Source organism: Artibeus jamaicensis, unplaced genomic scaffold (assembly GCF_021234435.1).
Source record: "Artibeus jamaicensis isolate MK-2021 breed Jamaican fruit bat unplaced genomic scaffold, CSHL_Jam_final contig_1998, whole genome shotgun sequence".
Lineage (NCBI taxonomy): Eukaryota > Metazoa > Chordata > Mammalia > Chiroptera > Phyllostomidae > Artibeus > Artibeus jamaicensis.
The window spans coordinates 2,255,691-2,277,248 of NW_026521407.1; the positions used below are offsets into that span (position 1 = coordinate 2,255,691).

The window sequence follows — 21,558 nt, forward strand, 5'->3', positions numbered from 1 at the left end:
GGAAGAAGAATGGAACCGTCTACACAAACCTAGTTTTGATTTGCTGAAAGCCCCGAAGAATATGGTCTCTGTGGTCCCTCGCAACAGCACTGAGGTTCTCATTCCTCAAATCTTCTGCTAGGAACTCCTCAGCATCTAAAAGAAAAAGAAAGTTGGTCAACAGAAAAGAAGTACTAAGGGAGAAAGGAGAAAATATGAAGAATTAAAAAATAGATATTATTTTCTCCTTAAAAACTTTAAAGTTGCAGAACAATGTGAATGTACTTAATTCCATAGACCTGTAGACTTAATAATGGTTAAAATGGTAAATGTTATCAAAATAAAAAATTAATAAAACTTTATATGTGCCTCTGAGTGACACCTTTTGATCATCTAAGACACTGCAATGAATTTAGAAAGTTAATTGCATATATTAACAAGATAAAAACTGGAGGTGTAAATGGAAATACAGTACCTCCTCCTGCAACCAAATTTAAGGACAACAAAGATTTAGAAACAAAACACAACCAAAACAGACAGAAAATTGAATTGTACCAGACTCTGACAACAACGAACCATTCATCCAGACTGGTAAGAGGGGTGGAGTCAGCAGCTGGTGGAGAGGGGTCACACAGAAAAAAGTGTCTGGACCAACCTAGGTGCGCAGGCAGCGGTTGGCAGATCCCAGGCGTGGGGTGGCAACGGGCAGACCCAGTGAGGGTGCAAGGTGGCTGGGTGACCGTATTCGCACTCAGATAAAACCAGGCCAAGGAGGGAGCAGTGAGACAGACCGCGCAACCCAGGACCCCGGTACCAGGAAATAAAGCCTAAAAGCACCGACTGAAAACACCTGTGGGGGCTGAGGTGCCAGGAAATGCTCCAGGCCTCACAGGAGAGTTTGCTCATGAGACCCACAGTGTCTAGAATGTTCACAAGCCCACCCACCCGAGAACCAGTACCAGAAGGGCCCAATTTACTTCTGGGAAGCAGCAGAGGGAACCGAGAGAGCACGGAAAAAATGCCATTGCTCCCTCTCTGACCCCGTCCCCAGTCACAACCCAGATACTGGGTTGCCCCACCCTAGTAAACATTGAGAGCTCTGCACCTCATATGTAACAGGTATGAACAGACTAAAACATTATGGCTCAATCAGAAGAACAACTCAAAGCCCCAGAGCCAACACTTCTAAGCGACAAAGAGATAGCCAACCTATCAGATGCACGATTCAAAACACTGGTGATCAGGATGCTTACAGAACTGGTGGATTTTAGTCACAAATTACATGAAAAAAATGAAGGCTACACTAAGTGAAATGAAGCAAAATGCACAGGGAACCAACCAATAGTGATGGTAAGAATACTGGGACTCGAATCAATGGAGTGGACCAGAAGGAAGAAAGAAACATCCAACCAGAACAGAATGAAGAAATATGAATTCAAAAAAATGAGAAGAGGCTTAGGAACCTCCAGGACATCTTTAAATGTTCCAACATCCAAATTATAGGGGTACCAGAAGGGGAAGAGGAACAGCCACCAGTGGAAAATTTATTTGAACAAATAATAAAGAAGGACTTCCCCAATCTGGCAAAGGAAATAGACTTCCAGGAAGTCTGGGAAGCTCAGAGAGTCCCAAAGAAGGTGAACCCAAGGAGGAACACACCAAGGCACATCATAATTACATTAGCCAAGATTAAAATGAAGGAGAGGATTCTAGAAGCAGCAAGAGATAAGGGGACAGTCACCTACAAAGGAGTTCCCATCAGACTGTCAGCGGATTTCTCAAAAGAGACCTTACAGGCAAGAAGGGGCTGGAAGGAAGTATTCCAAGTCATGAAAGGCAAGGACCTACATCCAAGATTGCTCCATTCAGCAAAGCTTTCATTTAGAATAGAAGGGCAGAGAAAGTGCTTCTCAGATAAGATCAAATTCGAGGAGTTCATCATCACCAAGCCCTTATTCTATGAAATGTTAAAGGGACTTATCTAAGAAAATGAAGATAAAAAATATGAACAGTGAAAGGACAGCAAACTCACAGTTAGTAACAACCACACCTAAAACAAAAGCAAACTAAGCGGACAGCTAGATCAGGAGCAGAACCATAGAAATAGAGATCACATGGAGGGTTAGCAACAGGGGAGTGGGAGGAGGAGAGTCGGGGAGAAGGCACAAAGAATAAGTACCATAGATGATAGGTAGAAAATCGACAGGGGGAGAGCAAGAGTAGTGTGGGTAATGTAGAAGCTAAAGAATTTGTGACACATGGACATGAACTAAAGGGGGGAATGGGGAGAGGGGGTGTGCAGGGTGGAGGGGAATGAAGGGGGAAATGGGACAACTGTAATGGCACAATTAATAAAATATATTTAAAAAATAAAAATAAAATAAAGACAAAAAAGATAAAAAGTATTTTCTAAATGATTTTAAAGGAATATTTTAGTAGTATCATTAATGGCAGAGGATGGACTACCATTTTCATAAATATAAGTATTATAAACAATTCATGAAAAGTCACATACCAATAGAAGCTACAACAATGCCAATAAATAGAGCTGAAATGAAAAACAGAGCTGAACTGCAAAGTCAAGAACAAAAAGGGCAGGAATTTGAAGAAGAAAAATTAATTAGCAAATGCATCATCAATGAAAATGACAATGCAACCAAATGAAAGAATCCACATGGAAAAGAAAAACACATCCAAGAGAAAGAAACTTAAATTAATGTGAGTATATATTATAAAATAGGGACATGGTAGAAATAAATATATAATATGAAACAAATGATGTTACATTGAAAGAAATTAGGGATGGCACCTGTTAAATTTTCAAAGACAAAATACATTGATAATGATTACAATTGTCAGCCATACTAGATACACACTTTATTAGGCATAAATGAGTTATCATCCCTAAAAAAGCATCTAATAATAGTTAAAATTTTCCACTTCCCAAAATAGTGCCTGTAATATAAAACTACATGATATAAGCTATCAAAATAATTTTAGACTCTATACAGCTGGGTTACATAAGCACACTTAAAAATCTGTTTCACATTCATACCATTTGAAACCACCAAACAAAAAAATCCTAGGTAGCCATCACCAAGATTTTTAATGAGGTAATAAATATCATATGATCTCACCTATAAGTGGAACCTAATCAACAAAACAAACAAGCAAGCAAAGTATAACCAGAGGGGTTATATTTCAATCAGAGACATTGAAATTAAGAACAAATCCACAGTAACCAGAGGGGAGGTGGGAGGGGATAATGGGGTGGAAAAGGAGGAAGGGTTTTCAGGAACATCTGTAAAGGACACATGGACAAAACCAAACAGGGGTAGGATCAAGGGTGGGAAGTGGGGATGGCTGGGGTCAGGGGGAGTGGTAGGGGGGAAATGGAGACAACTATATTTGAACAACGATAAAAAATGTTAAAAAAAACAAAGACACATGATTTGTCATCTCAAAAGATACAGAAAAATTTGAAAAAATTCAAAAGCTCTTCATGATAAAAATCATTCAACAAACTAGGAATTGAAGAATATTTTCTCAGCCTGATAAAAGCATCTACAAACACCCAACAGCTAACATCATACTTAATAGTAGAAGACTAAATGCTTTCTTCTATTCCTAAGGTCAAGAACAAGATGAGAACAACACTGCTCTCACCATTTATACTCAACATTGTACTAGTGCTAGCCAAGGCAATTATGCAAGAAAATAAAGTTCAAAGAGTCTAGACTATAAAAGAATAAGTAAAACTATCTCTACTTGCATATTGATTGGTATTGTATATTGAAACCCTATGGAATCCACTAAAAATGATCAGAACTAATAAATGAATCTAGTAAGTTTGAAGGATACAAGATGAATATATAAAAAATCAATCGAATTTCTATATAGCAACAATGAACAAACTAAAAGTGAAATTAGGAAAATTCCATTTAAGACAGCATAAAAAGAATTAAATATATAGAAATTTAACAAAAGAATCACAAAACTTAAACTCTGAAAACTATAAAATATTACTGAAAGACATTAAAGACCTAAACGGAAGGACATCCCGTGTTCATAGATGAGAATTATTAAGGTGACAATATTCACCAAATCGATCTAATGATTTCATGCAATCCCTATCAAAATATCTTTTTATTTTTGCAGAAATTGACAAGTTGATCCTAAAATTTATTTGCCAAGTCAAGGGACCAGAATAACCAAAACAATTTTGAAAAAAGAAGAACAAATTAGGAGGACTCACATTTTCTGCTTACAAAACTTACTAAAGAGCTACAGTAATCAAGACAACAAGGTCCTGGAATAGACACAGACATATAGATCAAAAGAACAGAATTGAGAACTCAGAAATAAACACTCACATTTAAAGCCATTTATTAGCTTTTGACAAGGATACCAAGACAATCCAATGGGAATGAACAGGATTGGTTAGGTTTTTTCTTTAAACAAATGGTGCAGAAACAACTAAATATCCACCCACACACAAAAGAATAAAGTGTGGCTCCTGCCTCAAGCAATATACAAAAATTAACTCAAAGTACAACAAATACCTAAATGTAAAAGCTGACACTGCAAAACTCTCAAGATAAAACAGGCATAAATCCTCATGACTTTGGGATGAGGCAATCCTTTCTTAGATACGCCACCAAAGGAACAGGCAGCATTGCACAGCATCCAAAGTAAAAACTTGTGCTTCAAAGGATGCTCACACAAAAGTGGAAAGACAACCCACAGGATGGGAGAAAACCGTTGCAAATTGCATAGCCGATAGGAAGCTTATATGTAGAATGCCTTAAAACTCGATAATAAAAAAACAAGTGACTCAATTTGAACAAAGGATCTGAATAGATATTTATCAAAAGAAATGATGTAAGTGGCCAATAAATACACGAAAAAAATGCTCAGCACCAACAGCCATCAGGGAAATGCAAATCAAGGCCACAACGGCACATCACTTGTGTCCTCTGTTCTCACCACCCAGAGCCAATCTCCTTCCGTCATCATGTATTTGACCCTGTATTTTCTTCTACCCCCCTCCACCCACCTTCTCCTCTGGTAAACACCACACTGTGACCTGTGCTTATGAGTTCTTGTTCATTCGTTTTGTTTGAAACTTATATAAACTTATTAACAAATGTCACTCCAATAAATTTAGTAAAAATTAAAAAGCACAATGAGATACCACGTCACACTCACTAGGATGGATACTGTCAAAAAAACAGACAATAATGATTATTGTTGAACATACAGAAAAACTGGGACTCTCATACACTACTGGTAGGAATGGAAAAAAAGGTGCTGGCACTTGGCAAAATAGTCTGGCGGTTCTTCAAAAGGCTAAAGAAAAAGTTTCAATATGATCCGGCAATTCTACTACTAGCTACATAACCAAGAGAAATGAAAATAGGTGTTTAAACAAAACACAGCATCCAAAGTAAAAACTTGTGCTTCAAATATTCCTAGCATCATTATTCTGTTAAAAATATCTATTTATTTATATTTAAAGAAAGGGGAAGGACAAGAGAAGGAGAGGGAGAGCAACATCAATATGAGAGAGAAACATTTCTCTCGTGTGCTCCAACCAGGGACCAAACCCACAACCCAGGCATGTGTCCCAACTGAGAATTGAACTGGAGACCTCTCACTTTGCCGAATGATGCCCAACCAACTGAGCCACACCAGCCAGGGTAGCAGCATTATTCTTAACAGCCAAAACATGGAAAGAACCCAAATGTGCATCAACTGACGAATGAATAAATACAATGTGGTATATCTATATAAAGGAGTATTACTCAGCAATAAAAAGAAATGGAATACTGCTATAAGCTACAACATGAATGAATCTCTGAAATCATTATGCTAAGCAAAATACGCCAGTCATAAGGACCACATTTACATGCAATACACAGAATAGGCAAATCTATAGAGAAAGAAAGTAGATTAATGGCTGCCTAGAGCTGTGGGAGGGGAGGAAGGAGAGGGACTGAGGGAGTTCCGTTTTCTTTTGGAATGATGAAGATGTTCCAAGATTTAATGTGCTAATGATTGCGCTGCTCTGTGAATATATAAAAGCTGTTGAATTATACACTGCAAATGGGTGGGTTTCATGGTATGTGAACTACAGCTCAGTAAAGTTGATAAAAATATAAATAAACATCTTTACATAACAAAATATAAATAACAACACACCTTTCTACACTTTCAAAATTTAAAGAAAATAAAAACATCCCTCAAACACCCGGACAGAAAAAATAAGTTGCCTACAAAGCAACAGAATAAAAATGGCCTCTCTACAAAATAAGCACAAGATGGAATATTTGCAGAGTTTTAAAGGAAAAATACCGTTCTCAAGAATTTAAAAAGCCAAGATAGACAAAAAAAAAAAACATTTTTAAACAGTTATGGCTCTCAATGTCTACACCTTCATTCTTTCCTGAAGAAAAGCTGATTAAGAATATACCCCGATCCACAGAAAGAGGTGGTGATGAGTATTAAAACCACAAAAATAATCTAGGTAATTGTGGTAGGTATGGTTTAAAATTTATAAAAATATCAAAAGTAACTCTGTAACCTAAAAGTAGAATACACCTTTTACAACCAGCATGGGAAATTTATAAAAATTTACTAAGCACTAGAGTATAGCAATAATTTCTAAAAAACTAAAAATTAGAAAAATCTTATTTTATGACCACAGTGAAATAAAAGGAATAGAAAGGAAGAAAAACATGTTAAATTATTCATTTACAGAGGGCCATTGAGAACTATCCCATCTTTAATAGTGAAAATTAAAGAAAATCAGTTATGACTTTTCAAAATGATAATGTAATAAAAATAGAATAAAAAGGCTTTTAAGTGGTCAGTACAATAAAACAGAAAAAAATGAAACAAATAGCACAAAAATAGAACTTATAACATATCACTGATGACAATGCAAAAAACAGACTCCTCTCCTAGAAGCAAAAAGTTTCAGATTATGTCAAAACATAAAGTCAATTTAATTACTCTTTAAAGATACCTGAAACAAAATGAACTGAAGTTAAAAGAAGAGAGGTGTACAAAACATTCCTAGGCCAATTTGCTTTAAAAGCAAGGACAGCAATGATTAATATCAAAATAGAACTCAAACAGGCCAACACAGCCATTTCAGCAGGTACAACACACAACAGAAATGGGTAACTGTTCTGTGCTAAACAGACAGCACTAGATACAGCGTCTGGCAGAGGTTAGCGCTTGAGTGTGGCTGGTAGAGTGATAATATGAGTGTAAAGAATTTATAAGTTTTATCTGAACATTTCACCTAAAATGTCATACGGTGTGCTTGAGTGTGATATTGTTATGTTACGGAATTACATGTTTATGATTTTGTAACAGAAGATTTTGTCATTAAAAAGGGGTGTTATTTGTGCTGGACCCTGTATAAGTGAAAATGGTAAGAAATATAAGTAGAAATCCCGGAAAAAAATTTTGTAATGTTATTACTATTATTTGACAGGTCAAATGGACAAAAATATATAATTATCTAGGCCAGTTATGTCCCATAGAAATAAAATAATCACACATGTAATTTTAAACTTTTTAGTAGCCTCATTTCAAAAAGCACCCCAGGAAGAGATGACATTAATTTTAGTGACAGTTATTTCTTTAACTCAATAGATTCAAAATATTTCCATTTCAATATGTAATCAATATAAAATTATTACTGAGATATTTTACCTTTTTTTGCATTAAATTTCCAAAACCCAGCATGCATTTTACACTTAACATCACACATCAGTTCATACCAGTCACATTTCAAATGCTTAATAGCCACGTGTGGAGAGTGGCCACTACATCGGATCAGGCAGATCTACAGAATGTAAATAATTATCAATAAAAAGCTAATAGACCCCTGGCTTGTGTAGCTCGATGGACTGAGTGTGGGCTGTGAACCAAAGGGTCACCAGTTTGATTCCCAGTCAGGGCACATGTCTGGGTTGCGGGCCAGGTCCCTGGTATGGGGCGCGGGAGAGGCAACTGAGGCAACCACACAGTGATATTTCTCTCCTTCTCTTCCCCTCTCTCTAAAAATGAATAAATAAAATCTTTTTTAAAAAGCTAATAGAAGTGAACTAAACTCTATAATCTAATAATAGAATACACCTTTTACAACCGACATGGAAAATTTATAAAAATGTATTAAGCGCTGGATTACAAAGAAACATCAATAATTTCTTAAAAGCTCAAAATCAGAAAAGACCTTATTTTATGCCTATAATGAAATAAAACCAGAATTTACTATTAAATAGAATGAACAAATTTCCCTTTATGCAGACATTAAAAACACACTCTTACCTATACTGTGGGTCAACGAGGAAACTCAAAACTATAATAACCACCTATTGAGAAAATAGCCTTTATAAAATATCATATGACCAACACTGTACAGACTGACAAATTCACAGACTTAAATTTTTCCAGTATGAAATGAGAAAAAATGAAAATAAATTCAATAAGCACCAAACTCAAAAAATCAGAAAAGAGCAATGAGACAAGCCTGTGGAGTACAGGAGGAAGGAAACAATAAAGATAGAAGCAGAACTGATCAATCCGAACAGTGGCTGTCTAACCGTGCTCTCTGGAGTCAGAGCTACTGATAAGGAAGAAGAGGAGTGGGGGGGTGGGTCCCGTGAGTGGGACTCTGAGAAACTCCCTTCTTCCCCCTCATGCCCATTTGTTTTCATCACAAGCACTTTCGTCTATTTATAGACTGGAATTTCACATAAGAATTTAATTTTGAAAAGGGTCCCATTGCACAACTTAGTGGTTAAAAAACCACTGAACTTAAAAATAGTGGGAAAACAGTATGAATGCTAAGTAAATGTAAGAGCTGGAATTTTTCAGAGGTGAGGGGGAATTCCAATAAACTGATAAAGCCTGAGCAAATACAATCAAGGAAAAAGAGAAAGCACAGAAATGAGGCAGAATAAAGGGGAGTAATGACCAATACACAAAAATTTTAAATATTTCAAAATGGTGAGATTCCAAGTTATTTATGTAAATTTTCTTATCTATGCTTTTATGTGCAATTTTAGTTTTATGACAGTATCATTTTTCCCCTTTAAAATGTTATTTTCAAAAATAAAGTATGTAAACAAAATAAAATGTCATGCAAATAAATTGTTTTAGACTAAATAATTTTAGTCTAAAATAATTTTAACTGAAGGGATGAAAATAATGTAATTAAAACTTACATTATAAAAATAATTAAAACTGAAAGGATGGAAAAAGGTATTTCATGCAAATTAAAATAAAATAAGCTGGGATTGCAATGCTTGTATCTGACAAAATAGACTTAAAAAAAAAGACTACAGTAAGAGACAAAGACGAACACTAAATAATGATAAAGAGGGCAATCCAACTGGAGGATATAACCTTTATGCACCCAAACATTTATGCACCCAACATAGGAGCACATAAATATATAAAGCAAATCTTGATGGACATAAAGGGAGAGAACAACAGTAATACAGTTTCAGTTGGAGATCTTAACAACCTATTGATATCAATGAATAGATCTTCCAAACAGAAAATCAACAAGAAAACATCAGCTTTAATGACACCCTGGATCAGATGAATTTATTGATATCTTCATAGTGTTTTTACCCCAAAGCAGCATGATATACATTCTTTTCAAGTGCACATGAAACAGTTTCTAGAATAGACCACATGTTAGGCCAAAAAGTCTCAATAAATTTAAGAAGCTTAAAATCATACCAAGCATCTTCTCTGACCACAATGATATGAAACTAGATATCAATCACCAAAAAAACTGAAAAACAGTTTTTCAGTTTTTGTTATTTAACCTCCACAGAGATGTGGAGGTTAAATAACATGTTTCTAAATGATGAATGAGTTAGCAATGAGATCAAGAAAGAAATTAAAAGATGCCTTGCAACAAATGAAAATGAGAACAACCAAAAATCTAAGGGACACAGCAAAAGCAGTCCTAAGAGGGAAATTCATAGCATTGCAGGCCCACCTCAGGAAACAAAATCTCACGTAAACAAGCTAACCTTACACTTAAAGGAACTAAAAAGAGAACAACAAACAAAACCCAAAGTGAGTAGAAGAAAGGAAATCATAAGGATCAGAACTGAAATAAACAAAGTAGAGTCTAAAAATACAATACAAGAGATCAATGAAGCAAGAGCTGGTTCTTTGAAAAGATAAATAATATTGACAAATATTTAACCAGACTCTTTAAGAAAAAAAGAGAGAGGACCCAAATAAATAAAATCGAAAATGGAAGAGAAGTAACAACTGACACCAAAAAAAAAACAAAGATATTATGAACATCTATGTGCCAACAAATTGGACCATGTGGACAAAATATATAAATTACTAGAAACAAACAATCTTCAAAAACTGAATTAGGAAGAATCAGAAATTCTGAACAGACTGATAATAACTAATGAAACTGAAACAGTAATCAAGAAACTCTTAACAAAAAAGTCCTGGAACAGATGACTTCACAGATGAATTTTACCAAATGTTTAAAGAAGAACATCTCTCCTTCTCAAACTATTCCAATAAAATTCAAGAGGAGGGGAAACTCCCAAGCTCATTTTATGAGGCCAGCATTATCCTAATTCCAAAACCAGATAAAGACTCTACAAAGAAAGAAAATTATAGGTCGATATCCCTGATGAACATAGATGTTAAAATGCTCAACAAAATCTTAGCAAATCAGATTAAGCAATACATTAAAAAGAACATACAACGTGAACAAGCAGGATTTATTCCAGGACACAAGGTTGGTACAATATTCACCAACTAATAAATGGGATACACCACAAAAAATGAAGAATAAAAATTACATGATTATATATCAATAGATGCAGAAAAAGAATTTGATAAAATCCAGCACCTATTTATGATAAAAAGTCTCAGCAAAGTGGGAATAGAGGGAACATACCTAAATGTAATAAAGCCATATAGATAAACCACAGCCAACATCATACTCAATGGGCAAAAACTAAAAGTATTTTCCTTAAGATCAGGAAAAAGACAGGGATGTCCACTTTCGCCACTCTCACTCAAAATAGTACTAGAAATTCTAGCCACAGCAATCAGGCAAGAAGAAATAATAAAAAGCATCCAAATTAGAATTAAAATAACTGTTATTATTTGCAGATGACATGATATTATATACAGAGAACCCTAAATATTTCACCAAACAACTACTAGAACTGATCAATGAATTCAGTAAAGTAGCAGAATACAAATACCTAGAAATCAGTTGCATTTTTATACACCAAAAATGAACTATCAGGAAGGAAAACTAAGAAAACAATTTCATTTACAATTGCACCAAAGAAAAATAAACTACCTAGGATAAATTTAACAAAGGATGTAAAAAACTTGTACTCAGAAAATTGTAAGATACTAAAGAAAGAAAATGAAGAAGATACAAATAAGTGGAGGCATATACCACATTTATTAATAGGAAGAATTAATATCATTAAAATATCCATAGTACCCAAAGTAATCTACAGATTCAACACAATTCCTTTCAACATACTAATCGTATAACCACTTTGGAAGACAGTTTGGCAGTTTCTTATAAAGCTAAACATAGTCTTACCATATGATCCAGTAATTAAACTCCTAAGAATTTATGCAATTGAATTGAAATTTTATGTCCATGCAAAAACCTGCACATGAATGTTTATAGTAGTTTTATTCATAATTCCCAAAACTCAGAAGCAACCAAGATGTCTGTCAGTAGGTGAATGGATAAACAGACTGTGGTACATCCAGAGAGGGAAATGCTTTTCTGCACTAACAAGAAATGAGCTATCAAGCCGTGAAAAGACATGGGGGAATCTTAAATGCATATTACTAAGTAAAAGAAGCCAATCTGAAAAGGCTACACATTGTATAAGTGCAATTATATGACATTCTGGGAAGGCAACCCTATAGAGACAATGAAAAGATCAGTGGTTGGCAAGGGGTTTGAGAGGAATAGGGGAGGGATAAACTGGAGAAGCACAAGGGATTTTTAGGGCAGCAAAACAATACTGAATGACACTTCAATAGTGGATACATAACATTATGCATTTCTCAAAACCTACAACACAGAATGAACCTTAATGTCTTCAAATTTCAAAAACTCATTTAGGAGGTTAAAGAAACTCAAGAAAGAATGTGAAATAACCTCACCGAAGGGGATGTGGAAATAACCTCACAAAGTTGCTGCCCTAAGCAACTTTGGAAATGAATAGTGTAAGAGTAAAGGCAAAAGGAATTGTTACATAAATACTGGACTCTGGTCAATGAAGTTGTTTCTTATAGGTGTAGTGGGTAAACAATTCTAAAACTGTGTATGTACATACTTTGATCAAACAACAAATGGATGGTGATTGGTTGGAGCCAGGTTGCTCACTGCTAGAGTAAAATGAAGAGGAGTAAGTAGCAAGAACAAAAAAAAGGAGAGGAGTATAGAATTAGAGTTGGAGACATCTATAAGAACTCATTTAACTTTATCTAGACACAGATGGGTACATAGAGAATTTTAGTAGTTACATGTATATGTAGGATTATTATAACATATACTTCTTGGTTTTGTCAGCTGACAGAGCCTAAAAAGAATCCCAGTAACAATGAGCACACCTAGTGTCCAGATTTTGGTTTCTAATACCAATCTTTAATAAAAGGAACCAAAGCTCCTGGGACAGACAGTTGATTTTAGAACTGGAGCAAGAGATATCCAGGATGAGCCTGGAGCATCTTGTAGTGTGCCAGAAAGTGAGGAAGTGCCCCAAACACACACACACATGCATACACTGACTGACTGACTGACTGACTGACTGACTGACTGACTGACTGACACAGGAGCCAAATAAAGGAGCTCCCAACAGTCAAAGCTGGAATAACGTAACAAAATAAGGTAATATTTGGCTATAACTCAAAGTATAAAGTAAGCATTCATGAGTCCATACTGATATAAATAAGTAACTAAATAAATTAATAAATGAGGGCATAGAGACAAATCCCCAGTGCAGAAGTGGTCCAAATAATTTATGCAAATACTTCGCCCTGAAGGAGGGAGGACATAACTCCCACCCCATAAATGTGGGCTGCACATAGAGACTTCCTTCCAAAGACTACAGTGTTGAAAGGGGGGACAAAGAGTAACTTTATAGTGCAGAAGCCTCACAAACAATAATCAGCCAGGGGGGTCAAGGCCAACATCAACAGTTATAAATTATGTTAATAGCATATACCCTTGACAGGTGTTGAGAACTGCACTTTGCCTCTGTGATCCTCCTCCCCAAAACCCATAGCCCTAGTCTAACCATAGGAAAAACATCAAGGAAATGCTAATACAGGGGTATGCTACAACATGTGTGACCAGCACTCCCCCAGACTGTGACAGTCATCAAAAACAAGGGAAGTTTGAGAAACAGTCATAGCCATGAGGAGTCTAAGGAAATTAAATTAAATGAGCAATCTTGGATAGGCTTCTAGGACAGAAAAAGGACCTTAGGTAAAAACTAAGGAAAACTGAATAAACTATGGACTCTAGTTAATAAGGTATCATTTCATTATTTATAATGAATATACCCTGTTAACGTAAAATGTAACAAATAATAGGAGAAACTGAGAGGAAGGGGAAATAGAGGAGTTCTTTACTATGTTAAATGTTTTGTAAATCAAAACTTAAAAAAAATAAAGTCTATTAATTTTTAAAAATTGGTATATGGTATAATCTAGACATTTTGAGGAGGGGAAAAAAGGAGGGGCTGCGTTAAATTCACTCATTAACCCAACCTTTACTGCCTTCTCCCCACAGGCCAGTCAAGTACTGCAATAAAAACCAAAACATGAACCAGGGTCGTCTCTGGGTAGTGGCATTTTTAAGATATTCATACTTTTCTATATTTTCTAAATAAATATTTTAGAGTAAGAAAAAATATGTAAAATAAAAATTACTAGGCAGCCATAAAGTAGAATTATTCATAATTTGGATAGATAGACTTTAATTTTTTTAAATATTTTATTTATTTATTTTTCGAGAGAGGGGAAGGGAAGGAGAAAGAGTAGGAGAGAAACATCAATGTATGGTTGCCTCTCATGTGTCCCCCGCTGGGAACTGGCCTGCAACCCAGGCATGTGCCCTGACTGGGAATCCAACCGCAATACTCTGGTTCACAGGCCCGCGCCCAATCCACTGAGCTACGCCAGCCAGGGCAGATAGACTTTAATTTTTATTTCTCACCCTGACTCCACAGGGTGGTAGTGGGCTGAGCTGACTCACAGTTGTGAGCAGGAAAGGAGACCACCTAGGCGGAGAGGAAGTGGGGAACGAAGAGAACTTGCGGGGGGATGAACAGTATACTTTATTCCTCTAGATGATGAGCGTATGTATTATTGTGAACTTCTAATCCCCTTAACAAACTTTTATAGGTAAAATATCCCATATATTTGTATTTATATACTAAAATGGAATTAGTAGGATATAATTATCCCCCCCGAAGATGTCACTAAGGACAATTCGATATTTTTATTATGACTTTACTCTTTAAGTTTCGCTTCAGATTACTTTTTTGAAAGGCTTCCTTTCGGAACACTTTATGACTAATTTAATGTTAATTTAAGCACTTGTTCCTTCCCCTGCAAGTGTCAGCCACTCTGGGGAATAAAATGACACAAAGACAACCTCTTCCATCTGTCTCATTAGTTCTTTTTTAATCTGATCTAAAAATACACGCACAACTTACTAGATGAACCAAGAAGACATCAATAATCAAAAGAAAGGGCTATGTAAGGAATTATATGTCAAGTATTATATATATACCCTCTAACTCATTTTATAAAGCCAGCATAAACTTGGTATCAAAACTTGATAAAGATATTAAGGAAAGAAAATTGCAGACCAATAGATAATATATTTGTCTTTCAATTTAGAGGACGATGCCACTTACAGTGATTGTGATCTGAAGGTGACCCTGAGTAAGGGTCACTTCTGAGTAAGTGACCCTGCTCAGAAACACAATCCTCACCGCTGAACACGGGAGAGACTTTAAAAGGTCCCTCAATATATCACTTCCTGTATTTAACCAAGCTCACCATTCTGTCTGGTGAGCTTTCTATTCAGTGATCAATCTTTTAAGAGTTTTATAAGGTCTCTTTAAGCATTCTTAGAAGATCTCTTCTAAGAGTTCTATAAGCATGTCCTGTTACATCCAAATGCCTTAGGCTCCTGCAACTGCAAAACCCACTGTGAACACCATCACTAACTGCGTAAGAACACTCTTGAGGCACCTCTAACATCACAGCACTCAGTATCTATAATACTCGATGACCTTCGACTGGTGAGTGAGCAATACCATGTGATGTAAATGTCCTCCACCAATGAGAAAAGACAAACTCAGAAGCGCACCGTAAATATGCCACTTTTCCCCTAAATGTCTTTATTCTTCAACAAATATTTACTGAGTACTTATGACATTCTAGTTACTAAAAAAGTGAACAAAATAGATCTTAACTTTATCTTAAGAGTTTAGAGTCTAGAAAGAATATAGACTTAAGTAGACAATTAGAATACATTGTGGCATAAGTTATAATAAGAAAAGTGAGGGGGGCACAGGCCAGAGTAGAGGCACCTCTTCTGTAGACGGCAAGTCAGGGAAGACCTCTCACACATCTGATCTTTTATCTGAAAGCCCCAAATTAGCAGGCCAAGCATGCACGATGCAGGTGGAAGGGAGATGGGGGGTTGGTGGGATGAGGAAAAGACGGCACAAGCATGGAAACATCATGTGCAAAGGTCCTGAGGTGACAGATCTCAGTGAAAGGGACTGAAAGAATTTCAACTTGGAGAGCAGAACATAAAGGTTAGGGGCAAGAGGGACAGTGGTGAAAGATTATTTTTTCAAAGAAGGCTTGTGGCAATATACAATATTTGAAGGGAAAGGGTCAAGTCAAGGAACATGTATAAAGGACCCATGGTGGGGGAGGATTGAAGGTGGGGGGTGAGTAGGACAGGGGAGAGTGATGGAGGGAAATGGGGACAACTGTAATTGAACGACAATAAAACATTTAAAAATAAAAGTAATATACAATTATCTTACGCTCCATGTTTCAAAGGTAAGCACAGCTCTGGCGAACATGCATCTTCCTATTATATAATTCACGGCTGCCCTAAAACACAGATTTCTCAGCTTCTAAGTAGGTTATTTATTCTAGTAAGAGTAGAGTAAGAAAAGAGAAAAGGCAGAAGAACAAGAGAACAGAGGGTATGGGGAACACTGTAGGCATGACAGGACCATCACATCCCTGGGAAAGACCACTCACTGCAGGATGTGAGGCTATCTAAACAGATTCTGACTTAGCAGACACGCCCAGGATCACTAGGTTTTGTAAACCGGTGAAAGTTCCCGACATTCTCCCAAATCTCTGCCTCTGTCCATTTTTTAGGCTACTCTTTTATTTGGAGGAGAACGATCTCTCCCGGGTCACATTTTTCAAGCCACTAAAAGATAACAGTTGCCTCCATCTGTTTTCTAAGTAATGCTCCTAATACACTGAAAGAAAAAGAAAATTTAAGTCCCTAACAGTTGCAAATGTTTTTTTGTTGATATATGTTTCTACAACTCAAAAGTTCGCTTCAATCAACCTTCTATATAAAGGCAGGATGAACGGCCAACACGGCCGAAAAGAATTTCATCAACCGAAAACCAATCAGAATATTCCTAGAGGGGATACTCCGTGGAAGTATTTGAACTACTAAAGCTGAATTCCCATTTCTAAAAGAAGGAGGGCATACATTTCTGCCTATACCGGCATTACACATTTGATATCTTTGTTTATACACAAAAGGGTTGTTGGCACAGGCTACGTGACTCATCAAATTAATTCTGTGAAGTTCAAATCTGGGCAATATTTCAGGTCCTCTCTTTAGTAAAAAGAAGTCTTCAAGTACTTGCAAATATGCTTTAAAGGCCAATGGCTGCCCTGGGCGAGCACGAGCAGAGAAATATCCATTCTCTTGCTGCTGCTGCTTTTGTTGTCATTTTACTTCAGAACCTTCTGCTGGCTTCTGCCCTCATTCCGCACCCCATCTCCTAGCCCCCTCCTCTTATCACAGCACCTGCAGGCCTGCTGGCAGCCCCACTTTCAATGGGAGATGGAGTTGGAGATGAGGAGGCAGGAGAAGAATAGAGAGAGATGAGAAGCGATTCTCTTCTTTCCCTGTGGGCCCTTCCACTGGTTCTCTCCTCCCATCTAGGTGAGAGGCCCCATTCTTGCTCTCATTCTGGCGCTTTAAATGGTCTCTTCCCGGATCCTTACACCTAAACCTGGCTCTCACCCAGCTCCTCACTCCTTCCCCAGCCCTGCCCATTGGAGGCGCTCCCCAGTCACAAATACTATCAGCACTTGGCCTTGGGAACAGGTAGAGAAACGGTGGATTCCCACAGTGACCCAGGCTTCAGGACAGAGAGGCTTTCTGGAGTCCCAGGATAGATGATGGTCCCCCATCAAAATATTACGTTTACAGTCCTCTTCTTCAGGTATAATACTCAAAAAGTGGGAGTGGGGTTTTTTTTGGGGGGGGTTGGTTTGGTTTCATTTTGTAATGGGCTGGCCTGAGAATCTACTTTAAAAACTTGCTTCCTTTTCCCATAAAAACATTGTTCTATAAGGAAAAACCTATGTAAACATTGGAAAACTATTCACAGATATATAAAAAAATCTAGGAGCAGGATGCTACTTCAGCCTCATCTTTGCTTACATTTTCGATGACACCTAATGTGTTTTTTTTCCTGATAAAATAAAGTGTTTATCTTGTAGATTCTTCATTCTGAACACTTTGAAGGAGTTAAAGCCTTAAAGACTAGACCTCTCCACTCCAGGTTGGAGATGGAACCCCGTGTGGAGCCTGGAGGTGAGGGGGTTAAAAGGTTTATTGGGATTACAGGGAAGAAAAGAGGGGAGGCAAAGGGGAGGATGGACTCCCAGGGGCCTTCTGTTTGGATTGATGACTGTAGGGAGTAAAGATGTAAGAGTGAGAGTAAAAATAAGAGCTCTGGCTGGTGTGGCTCAGTGGACTGGGCACCAGCCTGCAAACCAAAGGGTCCCCAGTTCGATTCCCAGTCAGGGCACATGCCTGGGTTGCGGGCTAGGTCCCCAGTGGAGGGCGTACTAGACGCAACCACACATTGACGTTTCTCTCCCTCTCTTTCTCCCTCCTTTCTTCTCTGTCTAAAAATAAGTAAATAAAGTCTTTAAAAAAATAAGAGTAAGACATCCTTTCTAGAGACAGACTGTGCCTATTCACCTTGCCATGCTCCACAAACCGTGCTCGCCAAACCACACAATCTCTACCTGGGAAATATCAACAGAAAACCACATTTCATTTTCTGGGTATTCTGAACATTAGATATCTGGGTACTCTGAACATTAAATTCAACAGCACAGCTATCTCTTTAAGTTTGCTGTTTGGCAGAAGAACCCAGCAATGGTGGCTAATCCAAGTTCTACGAAGTCTCATTGATGGCTTCCGGTAGAAACAAACAACTATTTCTGACTCCTTGGCACTCTGACACTGAAGCTATCAGGCCATCCGGACTTCTGCAGTCACTCAAAAGTGGCCCCTAAAATCCAACCTCTAAGACTCCAGCGTTTCATTTGCCTGCCCTAGTGGTGGGTGGCAGGCTTCCTGAAACTCCTGTCTTCTTTCATACCAGTCAAATAAAAGCATCATCATGGAGGGAAATAACCTTCAATTTGTTCAGGACTTGTTTTAAACCTTGCGTATTCTGGATATGATTTGCTTCAATCTGCTGATTGTTTCTGCCCCATAACCCAAAGAGCTATGTGGTATTTATGTTTTTAATTCTCCTACCTCCTGAGGGGGGAAAAATTACAATACCTACATACTCCCAGCACAGAGGAAAAAAAAAAAACCAGAAACTAAAACACAGAAAGTACTTTAAATTAAGTTTTCACTAGTGGCCAGACTGAAAATCTAGGATTAACACCTCGGCAGCCTTCATTTGTTAGTCTAAGAATCTATCCAACAACTATAAAGGACACATGGACAGAACCTAGGGGGGTGGAATCAGGGGAGGGGGTGGGGAGGGCTGGGGTGTGGGGGAGAGAGGGAGGGGGAGCAGATAACTGCACTTGAACAACAATAAAGTTTTAAAAAAGGAAAAAAGACTCCATCCTATAGAAATATTTGCACATGTACACAAAAATGCACGTACAGCTATGTTCTCTACAGCACTGCGTAAATATAAAAAATTTGGAAACAACCTAAACATCCACCAATAGGAGAACAGTTCAATAAAATCTTAAATACTGTGCAGCAGTCTATACTTAGACAAATAGACAAATTCACAGGAAACAATATTCCACACTGCTATGTTTAATAATCAAGTTGTCTACATATTTCTATGTTGTGCGATTACTCTATAGTAAAAATATGTTCACAGATTATTTCTGTAATCAAAAATAACACACATGGACTGTAACACCCACCAGAACACCTAAAAATAAAAAGACCGCAGGGCCGAGTGTTGGTGAAGGCGTGGCGCAAAGGGAGCCCTCGTGCCCTGCTGGTGGGGGTGGGAAATGGGCGCAGTCGCTCTGGGAAACTGTTTGGAGTTGCTAATAAAATTAAACACATGCCTATTCTATGACCCAATAATTCTCTTCCTAGATATTTATCCAAGAGAAATGAGTGTCCACGCTCACAAAACGTATGACTCGAGAACGCTCACAGCAGCCGTATTCATGACAACCCCAAACTGGGAAACTCAATGTCCGTCAGTAGAGGAGTAGGTAAACAAACTTTAGGATACTCACACAATGGGATACTATTTAGCAAAAAGGGTAAGATAAAACTGATAGAGGGAACAACATAGATTAATTCTAGGAAACATGACGTTGAGAACAGACAAAAAAGAGATCACACTGATTGTGTGAAGTTCCAGAACCGGAAAGGACAGTTTCTAGGATAATGGTAACGTTTATGTCTTGATCTGGGTGGTAGTCATACAGATATACACATATATTAAAACCGCCCTGTTGTAACCTTTAAGATTCGTGCATTTTATGTGCATAAATCATATCTTCATAAGAATATTAGGGAGGGAGGGAGGGAGGGAGGGAGGGTGGAAGGAAGGAAGGAAGGAAGGAAGGAAGGAAGGAAGGAAGGAAGGAAGGAAGGAAGGAAGGAAATGATGGGTGAAGAGGCTCACGAACAATGTTATCAGAAAGGAAAACTATTTTAAAGGAAATGTAATTTTAAGGAGGTTTATTACAATGCCGTTAACAAATGTTTTCTGTAGCTCAATACCCCAGCATACTTCTCACACTGGATTATAAGTAATAACTTAACTTCTAATTCAACTACAATACTGATTCAAGCAAGTATAAATATGTGGCACTGAACGCATTTTAGTAAAGCTCCTAGTATGTAAATAAAACTTTTATTTTCCTATAACATACTAGTATTCGAATGTCAACAGCATTAGGAGACCCTAGGTAAGAACTTAAGTAATTCATAAATGGTTTCATCAAAGCCCTTGGCCTTCAGGAATACAAGGACCACTCTGCTCTTGAGTCCACATCTGTCCCATCTCCCATGAAAAGCTGAACAGCAAAATTAAACAGTGGAACTCAAAGACTCCAAACCTGCAAAGCCATCTGTTATAATCACCTAACCTATAATGCAGCACTGACAAACCGGAAAAGCAAGCAATGAACTTGGAAACACAGGGGAAATAAATATGAATAAATGTAGCAGAAATTATAGGATTTCTGTAGGGTGTAATGGTTTATAACGTGAAAAAATTAGATCTATGATAGTTATGTCAATATGTTAAGATTCTCAGATGATGGTAAAACTTGAAACGTACCTATTTTTCCTATATTTAAAATGATTAAAAATGGTTAGGTGTTGCACGTATGTAATGAGGTAAAAATGTTATTATCTTAATAGCTGGCGCTAGAATTCCTCTCAGAGCGAGAACTGTCATTGTTTGGAAAGGTAACTTGTTTCTCTGTGTGTGAGTATCACTGGGAACCTAAACAACTAAACAGATAAGTAAACTGTCTTTTCATATGGCAAGAGAAAACACACCTTTTCAAAATGTTGCTCCAGATAGGATGAGGAGAGAAAGTGCCACTGAGAAGGAGTAAGGATGGGAACCACGCCAGGTGAAGAAGGGCCAGAGGGTGCTCTCTGATGACTGCGTGGCAAAAGGGCATTTAGGAATAGAACGTCTGACGTTCAAATGGAAATGCTTTGCATTACGGCAATGCGAACCCCTCCTGCCTCACCCTGTACCCCCTGAATCTCTAGAGATGCCCTCTACTCTCACAGGGGCTTCACGTGGGCAGGCTTTTGTGGAATTCGAGAACAACTCTATGTCAAGGCCATGGGTTTTCAACCTCGGCACAATTGACATTTGGGGCTGGACAATTCTTTGCTGTGGGGACTGTCCTATGCGTTATAGGAAGTTCATCAGCATCCCTGGCCTCCATCTACTAGACGCCAGTAGTACCTTCTGCAGT

At 37.5% G+C, this 21,558-nt stretch overlaps 1 protein-coding gene across 1 annotated transcript in view; it reads right to left on the reverse strand.

Annotated features, from left to right (window-relative positions):
- The window catches only part of SKAP1 (src kinase associated phosphoprotein 1), a 264,494-nt gene that overhangs the window by 234,830 nt on the left and 8,106 nt on the right, over positions 1-21,558 (reverse strand). Inside the window, exon 2 of the mRNA XM_037149888.2 lies at positions 30-135. Within this exon, the coding sequence (XP_037005783.1) occupies positions 30-135 (106 nt within the window). The remainder of the gene's footprint in view (positions 1-29; positions 136-21,558) is intronic.